The sequence below is a fragment of the Triplophysa rosa genome, linkage group LG6, assembly GCF_024868665.1.
Source record: "Triplophysa rosa linkage group LG6, Trosa_1v2, whole genome shotgun sequence".
NCBI classification, from domain to species: Eukaryota; Metazoa; Chordata; class Actinopteri; order Cypriniformes; family Nemacheilidae; genus Triplophysa; species Triplophysa rosa.
Genome location: NC_079895.1, coordinates 12,148,415 through 12,166,050, shown reverse-complemented (window position 1 = coordinate 12,166,050; position 17,636 = coordinate 12,148,415). Strand labels below are relative to the sequence as shown.

Below are 17,636 nucleotides of genomic sequence, written 5' to 3'. Positions count from 1 at the left end.
TACAAACAGCATTATTTTATATAACTCATTACTCCATTACTTGTTTTGAAAAGCAAAGCACACCCACACATCAGCTCTGAGAGCTCCAAGTGTTCTTATCTTTTTCACCATGCTCGCTTCCACTTACTTTTGGCCGTATGTATACGACATGATTTAAATAAAAATATCGATAGTAGAGGCATCACTATCGATACACTATCGGAAAAAAAATATTGCGATAGTTACATGCATCGATATTTTTGCACAGCCCTTTTCCGAAGAACTAAAAAAAATCTAATCCGCACCACATTTTTCTTTTTTTTTTAATAATGTATAATCACTACCCAACATCTGAAAATGATGAATTATATTACCCCTTTTAAAACAACATTTATCAACATTCTTTAAAATATCTTCTTTTATGTTCTGCCGAAGAACGTCATACAGATTTGAAATGACAAGAGGTAAATGATGACAGAATATACATTTTTGAGTGAACTATCCCTTTATTTTCAATTACTTCATATAACTTTTGTAGTACATAGAACTACATATACATTTGTTTTATGTTCACATTTGCTGTGGTCTGTAAAAAATATCAAGTTCATACATTCAACACTGAACAACTAAAATCCAATGGACGCAAAAATATCATCAATGTCATTCTTGGGCAAATTCACTGGTTTCTGCATGACAGTCTGCAAATGCATTTTGTCCTCCTCACAAGTAGGTGCCACATTATGTCCAGACACCTCTTTTTGTTGATCCACTGGGCTGCAGTTCCTCCTGTTCTTTAATGACGCCGCAAACAATTCTTTAACAGTTTTAGAGCTCATCCTTGCAAACACAGATCGTCTGGTAGTTCTGTAGCATGCCATGAATGATCTAATTGAAGTTCTGCGGTGCCACCGAGTTCTCCAAATAGCAGAAAAGGAACTGGAACATTTTAGTGAAAGGTTCTTCTGAAGCACCAACGCCTTTTGAGCTTTTACCTTAAACATCTTTAATCTCTTCTCCACCCTGGGATTCAAACAATTATGACTTTATTAGAGATAAAACTTAAACTTTTAAGGCAACCATGTAACTTATTTTTTAACTGAAACTGAAAAATATTAGTCAACACAACAAGTTTGCACCAAATTCATTGAGTTAACTAATATTTTTAAGTTGAATTATCTCAAAATTGTATGGCAACCAGGTAACTTCTTATTTTTTTAAAGTTGAACCAACAACTTAAGGCACAATGCTTTTTTTGTGACTGATAAGTATTTTTCAAAGACAAAATGCATACACTGTACGAAGAAAGTATGATAAATTTGTGCAAACAAACATATATTTGGCTATAGTATATAAACAATATTTTACTTTACCTGATGCCATCAGCTTCCAGACTTTCCATTCTCAAACACTTCAGGAGTAAGTAGGACACACGCTTACGCTCTTGATGTAATTTACAGCTCCTACACCAGTGTATTACTTCCTTTAGCTGGGCAGTCATGTTGCTGAAGGACGACACCTTCCGCAGCAAGTTCAAGAACTTTCTCTTTTGAGAGACTCCAGCTTGGCGTGAGCTATCCAATTTTGCCCCTTGAGACATAATCTTAAAAAAAAAAAAAACATTGGACAGAAATGTTAGTATAAAAGCAGAAAAACTAATGCACAGACTTTTCAGTGTACCAATCACTGACGTGACGGAAATGTACCAAATACCTGTTTCACTGATTTGCAAGGTTGTTGAAGCATAGCCTTTATGTCCAGTCCATAGGATGAGACTTCTGGAGAATTTCAGGCAAATAATACACACATTTACATATAAAAGCAGAGAAACATTAACAAAATAAACCACACTGGCCAAAAAATCCCCAAATACCTGGTCGTTGCTGTAGGACTGCTGTTCCCAGATCTATACTAGATCCTTCATAGTGACCAGAAGATAATACTGGGATCACCTCTCTCTCCTCTCGTCCCTTGTCCTCCTCCATCTCTGTCTTCTCAAAAAGCCTGCTAAGAATAGACAACTGGTGCTTTTTAACCCATCTTGAGGCCCATGATGGTTTTGTAGAGTCATCTTCCATTGGCAGATCAGGGTGTGAATGGAACAGAAAGTCTTTCAGGTTCCCAGGCAGAGTAAAGTCTGTGAGGTAGGCCATGAGCTGGGACTGCCTCACCATCTGGAGCAGTTCAATGGTTCTTTCGTACATGGGGATGAGGGCTCTCAGAATGCCTCTGAAGAACACCCTAAAATTATATATACAGAAATATATAAAATATTTAGAGAGAGAGAGAGAGAGAGAAAGGCACATTAGACTGGTGTTTCCATTATTAAAGTCAAATCATTATTATTCTAAGCATTGGCATAGTAAGCAAAATCAGTAAACTCACCAGAGGCGACTTAACATGCTGGTTATCACCACATTCAGGACAATGAATTCTCCCAGGTGCAGGTGTTGTCGTGTCCGCCTAACCGGGGTGTCAAGGACCAGAGCAACTCAGTTTCTGAGATCCCAACAAAATTACACAAAATGAATAACTTTTTGAAAGTTACTTCAAAAGTTTTAAGCAAAACTATAAGGCCCGGCTTCACAGACACAGCTTAGCTAAAGCCAGGACTATGCCTTAGTTGAATTAAGATATTTATGTCGCTTTATAAGAATGCCTTATAAGAATACATTACTGGTGTGCATCTTGAGACAAAACAATGGCACTGATATATTTTAAGATATTTCTGGGCAAGTTATATTGAGTTATATCAGGTCACACATTCATTTTAGTCTAGGACTAGCCTTAAAGGACCCATTGGATGAAAGTCAATTTTTTTCTGTGTTTAAGTGCTATAATCAGGTCCCCGGTGCATCTAGCAACCCACAAAACGTGAAAAACAAGATCCCAGTAACTTTGTTTTGGTAAGCCTTTCTCTGCAAGCATGTGAGAAATCGAGCCGTTCAGATTTCGCTCCTGATGTGATGTAGACGCAGGCTCTTATTATAATATTACCGCCCCAATACACAATTCCACCCACGGCGCTGCCGCCATTGTTGTTTTCACAAGCTACAGCGGTGTACGTGATGCCATGGCTAAAGTTCTTGGACAACATGCAATGTAGTCGCTGCACAGAGTTCTAACCTCGGTAGAGACAGGAGTGGATTTATTTTATTTTTAGTGGAAATCCCTCAGAAACCATAAGTAAAAACCTGCTTGTTTGCACAAATCACTTCAAGCCGGAGTGCTTTATCAACCTGGGACAGTACAAGCAGGATTAGCTTCAAAGTTGTTCCTCAAGAGGGATCGAGACCATCTGAACGAGACAAAGCTGCCGATGTAAGTCATATTTATCAACAGTCTGAATTGATGTACATGTACCGTATATATAGGAGGATAACGTTAGCATATCATAGCAAAGGGAGCCAAGTCAGTCACGGGCTAAATAGAACATTCAAAGCCAGTGTTAAACTTACTCTATATTTATATGTTATTTGGCAAATGGGCACTTGGAGTTTAGCTGTATGTATGTTAATACATTATGTGCGTTAATTATGTTCAACTGCGGCAAGCTGTTTGTTTTGCTAATGAACAGGGGTGAACACTGCGGTTAGTTTCGTTTTAAACATCTCAAATCATTCGTCCTTAGGCTGAAAAATCTGTCACAGCATACTAGTTATGGTCTCACGTTGTGTGTGTAACGTTATAACTTGTCAACGACAAGCGCTAAAATCCACGTAATTCCGCTGAGATCTGCAGGTGCGCATTCCTTGGATTTTAGGCAAGCATACATGCACAACGTGAACGCAGTTTGCTGTGGCAGATTTTTTAGTTTCCGGACGAATGATTTGAGATTTAAAACGAAACTAACCGCAGAGGAGATTAAGAAATATAATTTAGCTAAACCATTGCCATGGCAGTACTACACGTGTTGTGTTGACACCCCGATGGAAGGGGGGGGTGGGGTCTGCTGTAACTCATTATCATTTAAAGAGACATGCACCAAATCGGTTTGATGTGAGCATAGCTGTTTTTGACGAGGCAAAAAGGGTTTTGTTTACACAGCCATTGAGTGTTTTTAAGCAAAATATGTTCCAGACATTTCGCGAAGACCCTAATAAATCATATCAACTTGTTGAAAGTGCTCATTTAATGAGTCCTTTAAACCTGGTCTGTGAAACCGGCCTAAAAGTCAGTGCATTAATATTCAGTCTGTGCTTCAACCCATATGAGGCCAAACAAGAGTGACACTGTAAGGATACAGGAACGCTTGGGTGCACCGTTCCAGTGTTCGAGCTAGCAGGCTGGAGGCACCAAGAAGTTTGAGACAGACCCACTCTAACATGGGCTGACTGGGAACGTCACACTCCCCAACATCTGTTCCAGCATCCCTACACAAAACATCATTTCAAAAATATTAAATAAAAAACCTATATTACTGAAACATATTACAGTAAACCCACACCTCACCTCTGATATTTGTTTGGACACAATTCCTTCAGGTCTTCTATTGCTCCTTGTAACTTCATCTCTTTCAAGCGGTTTATGCATTGTTCGACCTGCAGATAATACAAATATGAGCTAAAATACTTACCAAATGTACACGAAAACGTGACTGCCATGGGTAGTTATTACGAAAGAGATCATTCTTTAAATGCATTATACAATGTATAAATACAAAAATCAAGTCACTGGGTTCACACCTGCTTTAGTGATCGAAAAGGCTTGTGTTGTCTGAAGCTATTGTTCAACACGTAAAGTAATTCATACATCACACGGATTTCTGTCTGCAAGACTTCGCTGCATAACAGTGTCAACGCTCTCTTACAGTCAGCAAGCAGACGTTCAACCAGGACACCTTAAAAGAGACACGTTATTATAAAACAAGATATTTTCCTACTTTTAAAAGGCCATGGCTCCTTTGGAGGCTGGGGACGGAGCTGTGCGCATTATTTCACGAGCTTTAAAAGGCACGTGTGGGAACCATGCGTTTAGTTCAGCTGCAGCGAGACGAACTGTTATTTTGTCTTATATGTGCACAACGGAAAATGTGTCATATTTAATATATAGAGACATACCTGTTGTATCAGTAAATGCGATTCGACTTGAAGAAACAGCGCTTGGAAATGGAATATGAACTTTATTCCAGGGTTCCTGCGCCATGTTTACAGCCTGTCTGTCGAGGAGTGATAACCAGCCAATCATACGCTAGCTCGTGATTGCGTCATAGATCCTAAAAGGTACATGCACAGCTTTAATACTCCGTTCAAGTGTTTTACTCACGATTTAATTTTAAGTATGCCGTATCTGTTCTGCTTTTGAAATGTTGTGTATCAATCATACGTGTGCTTTTCTTTCATGTTTTTTCTCTCTCAATAATAATGAAATAAAAAGTATTAATAAGCGGACGCAAATACAGTAAATATATGAAGAGTTTGGTTCCAAAATGAGATAAATCATTTTTTTTTCAAAAATCATGTTTTTTATTATGTTATCATGTTTTTATTGTATTTTATTTAGTTAGTTAGCTGTATTTTTGTTTGTTATTATGATTTAAATCAAAACAAAACAACTGCAGTTTCATTGATATTAATTGGAATGCACAATAAAAAACATGATTTTTGAATTTATTTTAAAACGAAGTTATCTCATTGTGGAAGCAAACTCTTCATATATATATTATTTTTGTGAGGGACGCAATGATATTACTAAACACTCTAAACCTATCATTATACACACTTTAAACCAGCAAAACGGAGCACTATAGTTTCACAATTTCTAAACACATTTTAAAAAGTTCTATTATCTATTATTAAAAAAGTAATTGTTCATAAATAAAATAAAGTCAAAAGCAAGTTATTTGATTAATTAATGATGATTTATTTAATTTTAAAAGTAAAAAAAAGATTTTACATATAAAGGAGAGATATGCAAGATATTTATAAGAATAATCATGATTAATATTTATCTAATTTATGTTCTAGTATCCATGTAATGATCTGTGAATTCACTTCCTCCGAGACTGATTCTTCAGTTCTTCCACGTACTGTAAGCCCATGGCTCGCACCCTTGACCCAGTGAACAGCTATGGGGCACTGCATTAACTTTATAACATTTTCCATAAGTTTCTGAAAAAAAGAAAAGATAAAATGATACCCTGCTTGTTTTGGTGTAATCAGAAAGCAAAACAAAAAAACTGGCCCCTCAATGCAGTGCTCAAGCAAACCTGATGGGTTTATGAGAAGTTACAAGAAACTAAATAATGATACAAATATTAAATGTTCAACAGGAAAATCTTTGAGATCACTATTTTCAAGTTATAATCCCAGACCGCCTAAATCTTCACATTCAACTTCACCTGTTCACACATGGTGTCTGCTGTGCCAGAAACAAACAGCACAGGAGTGTGGGACAATGCACGGAGGTCTTGGCTTCTCTCAATGTGTGTGTGCGTTTTTCCTGGTGGATGCAGTGGGAATGATAAACACAAAAGACCCTGCACTGCATCCTCTTGCTCAGCACACATGACTCTACCCACTGCAACGGCTGCACGAGCACCCATAGAACGGCCTGGAAACATGCAATTACAAAAATTCACACATTTCACAGAAATAAAGACCCTACAAACCAAAATAGCAACTGCTGATCTTTCAGTTCCCCTTTAAAAAATGTGTATCTGAGAGACAGGAAGACCTACCTCCGAGAAAAATACTATTTGGTGTATACCTCTCATGAGCTTTTAAGTAGTCCTGTTTAGTAAAAAATAAAATAAATTAAGGTGTCATGTAATGTATTTAATTTATTGTACAATGTGTGCTTATATGTCTGCACAATGCGCTTATAATATTGAAAAATAAATGCTTACTACAGCAGCTCTGTATGCTCTGATTCTGTACGCCAGGTTCAGGCCTTTGCAGGTGAAGCGCAGGCACAGAACACCTGAACAGGCGAGAGCACGCGCCATGGTCTCCAGATGAGAGATGTGCATGTCTCCCCCCGCGCCGTGCGTCATCACCACGGCTGCACGCAACGCGGTGACATCAGCGGGAACAGTAAACACGCCGTCCAGCTGTTTCTGCTCGAATGGGATTCTTACATTCTCCTGCGGTATTACAACATATTAAAACATCTTTCAAAAAGATCTCAAATTGAATTCTTAAAAAAATATGACATTTGGTTATGTAATATTCTGTAGCTGGACAATCAGTATTTTATAATTATCAGTAAATTATTTAGTCCTTGTATAAGTATTATACGCTGACTGTTATTTGGTTGTTTTTAATGTGTCTATACGGAGAAGTACCTCAGAAAACATCATCACGAAGAAGGCTGAGTAGTAGAAGCAACTCTCACGCGTGCAGCTAAATGTGGGGAAACGGAATCATGTTGTTGTTGTACTGCGCCATCTAGTGTTTAGGAGAGAACTTGCCTAACTTTGTCTAAACGTTAAGTTACCTTTCCTAATTAATTTTTACATTTACATTTAGCAGACGCTTTTATCCAACGTGACGTACAAAGTAGGGGAAAACAATAGAAGCAATTTGTGCAACAAAAGAACAACAATGCATAGGTGCAGTAAAACTGATCTCAGTCAGCCTATCACAGTATAGGAAGCTAAGATTTTTGGGGGGGATAGGAAAATAGGAAAGTAGAAGACTGTACTAATGGGTCAGGTGTTAACGGAAGATATGTATATAATATGGCGAAGGACAATAAACAAAATGGTTAATAATATAAAATTCAGCCAGGCAAAAGTGTAGAAACATAATTTTAATACATAAAGAGGAAAAAAACATTGTACAAAAGACATTGCAGGTTTAAGACAATTGATGTAAAATGTGCCCTTGGAAATACTTTCTGATGTAAACCATCCAAATATTTGCCTCCTATTTTATATTGAAATGGAAGGTCTCTCATAGCTCATCTTTAGCCTGTACAAAAAGAAACAATTATGAATATTTTATGTCACTGAGGACTAATACATTACTGCCTATGCTTTTTACTGAAGACCATAACACCTGCAGTATAATAAACTGTTTTAATTTTTTAATAGAAATTAGACTTATATGCTGAATAAATCCAAGTCATAAAAAGTTGAATGGCCTTAATATTGTAAGCTGCATGAAATGATAATATACAGTATATACAGCACAATACATTTCTTACAACTTTACAAGATCAAGTGTGACATACCAACAAGTTAAATGCAATAGTTGCTTTTAAAAAAATAAACGTTTTATTTTTGTGTATGGAAAATGTCCACTCAAGAAAGCTTAACAGTAACCAACAAAGTATAAATAAAACAGCATAAATGCCATTTTAACAAAGAAATTTATTAAAAAAGGCAAGTCTCTAATGGCATGTGTGATCTTAGACACTGATCCTCCTCGGTTAATTGTTAACACCTTAAAATGACACTTACCAATATGACCATGGGTCATGAATATACAATACAACATATAACAAACATTTAATTACATGCATGGTTATCTTGATGTGCCTGCACATACACACCTCTTTTCTTGCACAGAAGCATGGAAAAAGTTCATCTTTTGGTTGTTCCACCAGAGACATGCCATCTCGAACCTTGGGGTCAGTGACTTGCAGTTTAGCGTACTTCTACGTACACACGAAAGCACGCACACATGCACACACACACACACACAAAGAGAGAGGGTGAGAAAACTGAATAAATGCAAAGACTTGATGGAGCATACAAAAATTCACTGGCTAGTTAGAATCTTAATTAACAAAATGTAAAGAAAAATGCACAATATGAATCTTTAGATTCATTATAAAAGTAATCAAATCCTAGTAGAATTTCACATATTTCAATTATACTTTTATAAGCTGCAGAATTCAAGGTTAAGAAAGCATAACTCGTATTATGTGTCCTTATCAGCAGAAAGAATCACATAAAATTCAAGTAGCTGCTATGGTTTTGACCTCCAACACCTCCACATCTCAAGGTTTATAGCTCAGAAGTGCATTCAAATCAGAATGTGTGTTTAAAGATTAATGTATGGAGCATGTGGTTATAGAGAACCGTAAAAGTTTTCAGATTCATGACCTCAGGGGTACATGACCACTGTGAACACAAACCAAGTCTGGTACCATTTGCTACTATTTGCAAAACTGGGACGAGGGTCTGTGGAGATACTGACCTTACAAAGTGTTAAAAAACAGCCCAAATAAGCAATATATATATATATATATATTGAACAAATTAGAACAAATAAAGTGAAGTTTATGCTTTAGTTGCCAAAGAAACGAGACAAAATACAAATTTTTAAGATATATTCTCTGAAACAGCCTCTGCAGAAAAACATTGCAAAACAAACCGATCCAGTTCAACTTTAGAGAAATGTTGATAACTTTAAATCCAGGTTCTTGCGTATTAATATTGACATTCCACTGACATTTTTTGGTCCCCAGGAGGGAAACAGCTTAAAATTCACTAAACTGTGTTTATTTGAAGGGTTAGGGGATGGAATACACAGTTTATACAGTAGAAAATTCATTTTGTCTATGCAAAGTCCTCTTAAAACACGTGTGTTAAAACGTGTATGTGGCTTGCAGCAGTACAACATGTGTTATCTGATCTTTGTATTTCGTGGCCTTGATCACAACACATAAAACTTGGATGAAGATGGAAGTTCAAGATAAGATAAGATATACACACTGATAAGTCCAAAGAAACAAAGAATTTGAACAATGAAATTGACAAAAGAAATAAATGAGTTACTAGCAAAAAAGTGTAGTGTCAGCGAAACAACGAGCTCTCGTCTGTTAGTATAGCACAACATAAAGAAATACCATTACAAAATTTTACCTGGAAGAGTTTGAAATAGTAACAGAATATACTGTCACCCATCAGATGGGATCGTGCAAACTGCTGACCTGTCAGGGCGATTTTCTTAGCCTGGATGAGTGTGGGAGAGAGAGAGAGAGAGAGAGAGAGAGAGCAGAAGGGAAAGAGAGGGAGGTGGTACAGATGTGATGTTTAAGCGTTTAACTGCTTTCGCAACTGCACTGCAGAGATTTGAACTCGTTTACCTGCGTTTCACATTGTAACACCATGACAAGACTATCTAGCTACAACAGTGGCCAATTGCTTTTTTTATCTTTTAAAGGTCCAGTCAGTAAAATCTAGCGGCAAGGTTGTGAGTTGCAACCAACCGCGCACTCCACCCCTCCCTTTCGAAACATTACGACGGCTGACAGAACATGGCGAATAATGCAAGGGGACCCGTGGAAGATGTAGATAGAAATAGCTCATTCTAAGGTAATAAAAACATAACGCTTCATTGTGTAAGCTCTTTACACACCTCTGAAGGCATAGCTATGTATATTATATTGCATTTCTATAAGTAGATCATCCCAAAAATTACACACTGGACCTTTAATATAACAAACGTAATGACAAAATACTGAATAACAACTGTAAAAGAGTCAATGTGTTTCCAGATCTTTTAATATACAAGTTTGTCATGAGTGAAGTCAAATGTCTGAATGTACTGTACCTCCTCATCATGGTCTTTAGCCCACTGGATCTTCTCCAGTAGATCGCTGAGGTCGGCTTTGAAGGGGATGTAGTGCACCCACGGCTGGAGCTGTTTGTAGAAATGCTCATAGTAGATGGAGTCCTGTTTAAACACCACGCTGTCTCCTGCGAGCAGATAAGGCAGTCTGTACGCTGCTACCGTCCCGTCCACATTGATCTGGTACTTGTACTGTCCAAAAACAAGACTAGTTTAGAATAACATTCAGCTGTTACTCCCTTAAAGGTGCATTAGGTCATTTTTTTCCATTAAGACTTTATACCTAATAAAACAAACAATACTTTAAAGGAATAGTTCTCCCCAAAACTGCCTTATAATTCACTTCCCCTCATGCCATCCCAACTGTATACGGCTTCCGTTCTTTTGATACAAAATGATACATTTGAGAGAAAGCAATTAACGAGATGAATTAAAATATTTAGTTCCCTTCTAGGTGGCCAGGATGTTATGATGACATGAGCAGTTGAATTAAACTCATGAACTGCTCACTGTATCAGATTAACCCCTCTTTAGCGATGCAATAAAGTAATCAAGCGTGATAAATCTGCCTGTAAATTAGGTGTTTAATCTCTGATATCTATGTAAACATCCCTCACCTTAAAGAAGTCGAAAAAGGATACATGCTTGACAAGGGGCCCGTAAAGACTCTCATCATGCTTGAAAAAGAAGAAATTGGTGAAGGCCGCATCCAGCACGTCAGGGTTTGCCCGGGCCAGTTTAACCAGCTCCAAACGCTCTCGCCTGCTGTCCCGGCCCCTCCAGAACGCTTGACTTATCTTCTGCTCCCATGCTGGACCTGTGTGTCCCTGAACAGACATCATGTCCAGACTCACTCTGTCACATCAGAAATGGCCAAAACATTTGATGTAAGAGTGAGTACTAATACATTCACAAACAAAACAGAATAAAATCTATTTAGCACAGTACTGTCAAATAAATGTAGTACATTTTACTACATATTTTTACTATAGTATATTGCATGCATGCTGTTTTCATGACCAGACACTAGTTTATATAAACACAAATTATGTTAAAGATACAGAATTCATCATGTTAATTGTTTAAAAGTTGGATTTATATGCTCCAAGCATCATGGTTACGCTATTTTACCTGTCCATGGTCTCCAATACAGATTCAGTGAGGTCATAGGTCGGCATGACAATGTCTTGCGTGTCATTGGATCCACACCACGAAAAAATTGGGCTGGGATTCTCAGAGGCACGTCTCTTCTCCAGGGGCCAGTCCCCCAAATTCACAAAAAACTCAATGTCTGGAAGCCTAACCTTGTGACACAAGTAAAATAACTTTTTAGAGTGAAAAACTCTAAAATATTTATAAACGATTCATAAATTCACACATAGAATTCATTTAATATAAGGAATTAATCTACCACAACAAACACCACAACCTGAAAAACCGTCAGGCGTATTTCTCAGCATTACTTGCCCCCAAATTTCGTTACATTGCTATGGGGCAGTGATCTTAAGGATGTTGATGTACACGCGCAAATCTAAAATCCTTACTGCTGTGTTATGGCGCCATCTATAGGTTATAAAAGAAAAGTGGCTGAGGACATGTTTATAGTCTAAAACCTGTAAATATATTAAAAACCTATTAAAAACTTACTTTACGTGTAAGTGAGAGAAGGAAAGCATCCATGAAGATCCTAAATCCAACATGTTCTCCATGTGTTTTTATATAAACCTAAAAGTAAATACACAAGCTTGATGTCCGTATATACAAAAAAATAGCCCATGAAATCAAATGAAATGTTTGGGTGTTTGTACCTGGTTGTTTTTGATAGTATAATGGCACAGGCTATGTCTCTTCTCAAAGCGCTGAGGGATCTCATGGGCATTACGGTCTGGATCCACACTGGAGAAAACAGATAAATCAATATCTATTTGAGAGAAAGTGGCAGGGCAGTGCATGTTCTTTTCCCATAATGCACCACTGGGCTCTGGGCAGTCACATGATTCGTGATACACTGCACCTGAACAGAGAGAAATTGAGAGTCAGAAAAAGCGAGACAACAACGGTAAAAGACAAATAAGAAGGTTGTCACAGAAAGGATGGTGTAAACAAAAGTTTTCTTCTATGGGTCTGAATCATGAAACTAGAAATGATTCTCCTCACCTCTGAGCACATATGGTGATTTCCCCACTTGCTTGTCTTCAAGCAGAACCTGGATGTGCAAATCTGTGTAACTGGCATACATGCGATACCGAACCAGAAAGGACCCATCATTCCGGTCTAAAATCTGGACCCACACTCTGGCATACGGGTCTGTTGGAGATGTAATCTTAACTTCAAATGTCGCCTCTCCGGGTGATGTTGTGAAACTGAGGATAGGGCAAGCGAGGTGAGTGATATTAGACAGGCATAGACAGTGTCAGTTATCCATCCATCTATGGTCAGGTGGATGACAGTCATAGAGGGAGAGTCTGATTTGTGTCAGATAGTGTAAAAAAAATAAACGTGACTCCAAAGAACTGAGAAGCTGAGAAGTGAAAATCAAAGAATTGCATGTGTTGAGAATTCAACTGGCATAGATTGTCAAGTTTTCTTGTCAATAAATTTGCGTTTATCACAGAAGTCTGTTACAATGCTGTCGACAGTCACAAAATATTTTAAAAAGCAATTTCTTATTTAGCTGTTCTCTAATAGCACTTTGTGGTTCTACTAGACCCATTAATTTGTGCATGACCTCAAGGTTACAGATACTGATCAAGATTACACCCCTTGTGAGATTTGAACCCACAACCTTTCAGCTTCCAGCCCAGATCTTAAACCACCCTGGCCATGCTACCCACATCACTGGATTTAGCTAGACCAGCTCACTTACTTTTTTCCGGTGGTGTCCACTGTCTGGATGTAGAAGAATCGGGCAGGGACAACAATGTTGGTCTCCAGTCCCAGACCCCAGATGACAGTTTGACTCGCGCTGGGCACTGACACCGCCTTTGATCTCCGCGTCATAAAAGCATATAACAAGAGCAGTAAAAGTTTTCGCAGCATTTTTATGGAGTTTTGTGGGCAAACGTCAAGATTTGCATGTGGTGTGAATCATCGGGCGATGGGTGCGTTTATTTATCGACTCTTCAGAACGGCATCTCTCTCAAGTCCCTAATACATCGCATAAAACATTGACGTTACTCACACTCGCAGACACACACTAATGTTTCGGTATGTAGACCCCTATTGAGAAAATCTCGGTAACAAATCGAAGTTGAATATGATTGGTCGTTTTCACCCATGGCGTAATTTACTGGAAGCTGATTGGATGTTTGAAAGGAAGGGGAAAGACGCCTGCGCGTGTTTCTCACTCCAGTGTTTTCATTGTGCATAGCGGTTCCACCAGTCACGTGGGATTGATAATCATTAAAATACCACAGTAATTGTTACAATTTTAATGGAAATACAGAAAAAAACAGATATATCAACTACATCATCTCAATATCTACAGGTGCTCGACAGGAGGTCAGCCTATGTACATTTAGATGACGTCATCAGAAAGAAACCTGTAATAAAAATGAAGACATGTGGAGAAGGGAGACTATCATGTCAGGCTCTAAATTCTTTACAATTAATATCATTCAGGGCGTTTTACCACCTTAAGACAAAGCAAATGCGTTTTTAAGATCATATGAAGAGTTCAGATGCAACCCTCTAAAAGCACCTCCGTCAAAAATTAGATGATGTTGAGTGAATGCTCTCCACACATAGTATGTTCCTCAAATAATTTAGCTTCAAAACCTGCTAAATACCACACTCTGCCCAGTCTGAAATATCCTGTATTGCTGAAAGTAAATGTAGAAGCCATCTGAAAAATGCTTATTTCAATGAAACGTAATCGGATTTAGAGGGTTTTGCATCTATTTCACACCAGGTTCAACACAAAAATAAATATTGATATACCGTATAGCATTATGCTGTAGTACACGGTGAGTTGCTGATGTCATGTTTGCAATATATTTTTGCATATATTTGCAAATATTCCCTGATGCATTCTTTAATAAACTGATGCTTTTCTTAAATGAACCAAAAATGAAAACCTTGACACCACTGAATGAATAATCTTCTTCGACTCTTACCAGTCCACCGTGTGACAGAAACAAACAAGTCTGATAGTGTTGTGTACATCAATCATTGTTTATTTCAATTTGATTTGCAACAACATATTTTTCCATTTTATTTTCAACCTCTATAACACTACTATAATATCAAGAAGAACGAAAGGTGGCATTATCCATTGAAACAAGACTGACAATGCTGCCTTCTCTGAAGGAATCAGAGGGGGTGGAGGAAACTACAGTTAGACCTACAGAACTTCAGTCAGAATATCAGACACGGTACCATCTTTAAACAGGTACAACTTTCACAGAGGAATATCCAAATGACTTTTGTCAATAATTTAGTTCAATGACCGCGTCACTGTCCCCCAAGATGAACTGTACATTTTCATATAAAAACTGAGAACATACAAACAAAACACCCTGTCTGTCACTTGTTTTTTTATTTTAATTTTGACACTTTGAAGAGTAATCATTGGATCACCTGTGGAAACAAATATAATGATGAACATGAACTAAAACCCACAGGTTTCTTCAGCAGACCATCTCTACGTGGCTGTGACTTCTGATTGGCTGACCATTATGGTGACTTTAGTGTCTTGTGTCCAATTTCACACTCTCCACACATGCAATTCCTTCTTCGTAACATCTGTCTTCCTGTCTTGTAGTAATGCGCTATTATTTTAAACTTAACAGTTTGAACAAAACAAATATTGCGTAATAGCACAGTTTCGACTAATGGCTGAGGATGTGTGTCTGCGTGAGCCTTGAGTTTGTGTATTTCAATGCACAACATTTACGTTACGGTGTAGCAGCTCGTATATACAAAGCCAAATGGGCAGAGGCATGGACTATGGAAGAAATGCTGAGTTTGTTACAGTAAAGCACTAGAAGGTCAGAGGTTATCAAAGGACAAATCATAGGAACACAACATGAGTCTCAAATACGATTCCGGAAGATTTAGCGTACATTTAACACAAATTCACGTAAGGCCTGCCACGAACTGCAGGCTGACTCACTCGGCTTAATCTTTCCAGACACATATTTTAAAAACATGAAGATTCATCAGTAGCGCCCACTGATCATTCTAAAACACCATTTCCACAGTCAAACAACAACCAGAAGACACTAGTAAACAATCGTCTGACACTACAGTAGTAAAGTATAAAACATTATATTGAGAAAAAAGAAGAAACAAAAATTTGTCCCTTGTACTGGAATGTGAAGGAAATCTCTTCACAAATGCAATTCAAACTTTGGCAGAAAAAACAGAGGTCATTTACTTGTCGTTCTCAGCGAGGTACAAAACAACGCACAATCTTTGTTACATGTGCCCCAAGGCAAACAAAGAGACTAGAATTAAAACGAAATAACAGGCCAGCTGAAATTGTTCCTTGTAAGAAAAACAAACATCATGACAAATAAAAAACGAACTGTATTTGTACTTTTACAGACACGCTTAAAAAGCCAACCCCTCTGTCTGAGTTTGGCTGGCTTGTCCAAGAGCCCAGAATATCAACCACAGACGAGAGTTAATTCATCGCTAGTTTACAGTTTAAAATACTTCACCCATCTAGAATATGGCACATTAAGTATAACATATGCTTAATGAAGAGAAACACGCTCGAAGAAGACCCCACTGGCACACATTCGTCACATGGTGCCAAATACATTTTACTACTCGCACTTCTAAAATCATTTCACGTCATACGCTTCTAGAGGAGGGTGAAGTAGCTTCTTGAGACTGAATAAAAAGTTGGTTGTGGTGCTTTTTGAGAGCTAGCAGCAAAGAAACGGAAAAATGTTGCGTTGTTACGTTTGTTACTGAACATCAGTGGGTCTGGCCAAATACGTCGTTGGCCTGCGCTCTCTGTACGAACTGTGAAAATTCGTATCTTGGTGATTACTTGGAATATGATGGTGAATAAATTGATCTCATATATGACAAGTGGTAAATATTCAGAAAATAAATATACACTGCTAAAAAGAAATAGGATGAGGTCATTAAAAAAACTAAATATTTTGGCCTTATAGCAATGCAGGTATACATTTTTGTTTATATATATTTGTTTGCTATTTCAAAAAATATACGTTTTTCGTCATAGTTTCTATTATTGGCTTAGGTTATTAAATACAAGTTTTCTATTTCCCTTTGTTTTAAAGTAACATGCTGCTTTTTAATATGGCAGTTTTATGTTTTTATAGGTCATCCATTTTGTTTCATGCACTCATGTTGATTTCGTAGCTTTCGAACTATCTACACAGCGTGAACCAATTTTGCTTCTTGTGAGGAGACCCCGATCAACCCTTGTACATAAATGAAGATGTTTGATTTACAGCGTAGGTGCATGGAACCCCTCTTACTTGTAAATGCTAATGGTACATGTCCATCATAGTCTGGCCTTAGTCTCTTTAACCAATCATTGTAAGACAATTCTGTACACAGACAGAACAGAAGCTGACCAGTACGTATGTTCTTCTTTGTCCATCCTTTAGCGGTCTCTGTCTCTTTTAAAGAGTGAAAGTCCAAGTACCAGAGTAGCGTCCTCTTGTGGCATGAAAGCCCCCTCACCCAGGACCATCTAAAACTGATACCACTTCTTGTCTTTGCATTTCAACATCACCTGTGGGCAACATTGAAAAAAGAACAAAATTAGTAACATATGTTTATCATTAAACATACAGCATTATTAAAACTGATTATCATTATACATTTTATTAATTTGCTAATAAGGCGAAATCTAAAATGAGCATGTTTGTGATTTTCTCATTATGTGGCTAAGATCATCTCCTCCATCATACCTCGTGAGCATGTTTTGAGAAGGTTTCAGCACTAGACATCATGAGGGCAGTTCTCTCCTCCAGCTCTCCTAGCCTCTGTCCTCTCTCATCCAGGGCAATGCGAGCTCGGGCCAGTTCCCCCACCGCCCCACCTGCTGCTGCCTTCATGCCCTCCATACCCCCATGTCCTGGAATGTGCTGGGCCAGGCTGCGGGAGGCCTTACCTGCCGCTGCCTCACCGACTGTAGAAAGTGAGAAAAAG

The 17,636-nt window shown here is 38.0% G+C and overlaps 4 protein-coding genes across 5 annotated transcripts in view; all 4 read right to left on the bottom strand.

The window, feature by feature from the left end:
* Nucleotides 1-474: 474 nt before the first annotated feature.
* On the bottom strand, nt 475-5,182 carry nepro (nucleolus and neural progenitor protein). 2 transcript variants are annotated; one of them, XM_057335907.1, is made up of 9 exons: nt 5,037-5,182; nt 4,662-4,816; nt 4,429-4,517; nt 4,221-4,349; nt 2,362-2,439; nt 1,850-2,217; nt 1,690-1,754; nt 1,350-1,579; nt 475-999 (listed from the first exon to the last, which is right to left on the bottom strand). In XM_057335907.1, the coding sequence occupies exons 1-9, from the start codon at nt 5,161-5,163 to the stop codon at nt 606-608; spliced, it is 1,635 nt and encodes a 544-aa protein (XP_057191890.1). In that variant the 5' UTR covers nt 5,164-5,182; the 3' UTR covers nt 475-605. The 2 variants fall into 2 exon arrangements, with proteins under 2 accessions (XP_057191890.1, XP_057191891.1); XM_057335908.1 differs by lacking the exons at nt 4,662-4,816; nt 5,037-5,182 and adding an exon at nt 4,859-5,021.
* Nucleotides 5,183-5,531: 349 nt separating this feature from the next.
* Nucleotides 5,532-7,360, bottom strand: tex30 (testis expressed 30). Its single transcript, XM_057335912.1, has 5 exons — nt 7,262-7,360; nt 6,824-7,060; nt 6,656-6,707; nt 6,317-6,528; nt 5,532-6,086 (listed from the first exon to the last, which is right to left on the bottom strand). The coding sequence occupies exons 1-5, from the start codon at nt 7,274-7,276 to the stop codon at nt 5,916-5,918; spliced, it is 687 nt and encodes a 228-aa protein (XP_057191895.1). The 5' UTR covers nt 7,277-7,360; the 3' UTR covers nt 5,532-5,915.
* A 383-nt stretch (nt 7,361-7,743) lies between these two features.
* Nucleotides 7,744-13,729, bottom strand: poglut2 (protein O-glucosyltransferase 2). The gene is made up of 10 exons (XM_057335909.1): nt 13,366-13,729; nt 12,657-12,862; nt 12,308-12,513; nt 12,147-12,224; nt 11,631-11,803; nt 11,117-11,354; nt 10,482-10,691; nt 9,791-9,880; nt 8,473-8,577; nt 7,744-7,889 (listed from the first exon to the last, which is right to left on the bottom strand). The coding sequence occupies exons 1-10, from the start codon at nt 13,536-13,538 to the stop codon at nt 7,872-7,874; spliced, it is 1,497 nt and encodes a 498-aa protein (XP_057191892.1). The 5' UTR covers nt 13,539-13,729; the 3' UTR covers nt 7,744-7,871.
* A 924-nt stretch (nt 13,730-14,653) lies between these two features.
* The window catches only part of stxbp5l (syntaxin binding protein 5L), a 154,479-nt gene continuing 151,496 nt past the window's right edge, over nt 14,654-17,636 (bottom strand). Inside the window, exons 29-30 of the mRNA XM_057335913.1 lie at nt 17,396-17,616; nt 14,654-17,217 (exon numbers count right to left, since the gene is read on the bottom strand). Coding sequence (XP_057191896.1) covers nt 17,176-17,217; nt 17,396-17,616 — 263 coding nt within the window. The 3' untranslated portion in view covers nt 14,654-17,175. The remainder of the gene's footprint in view (nt 17,218-17,395; nt 17,617-17,636) is intronic.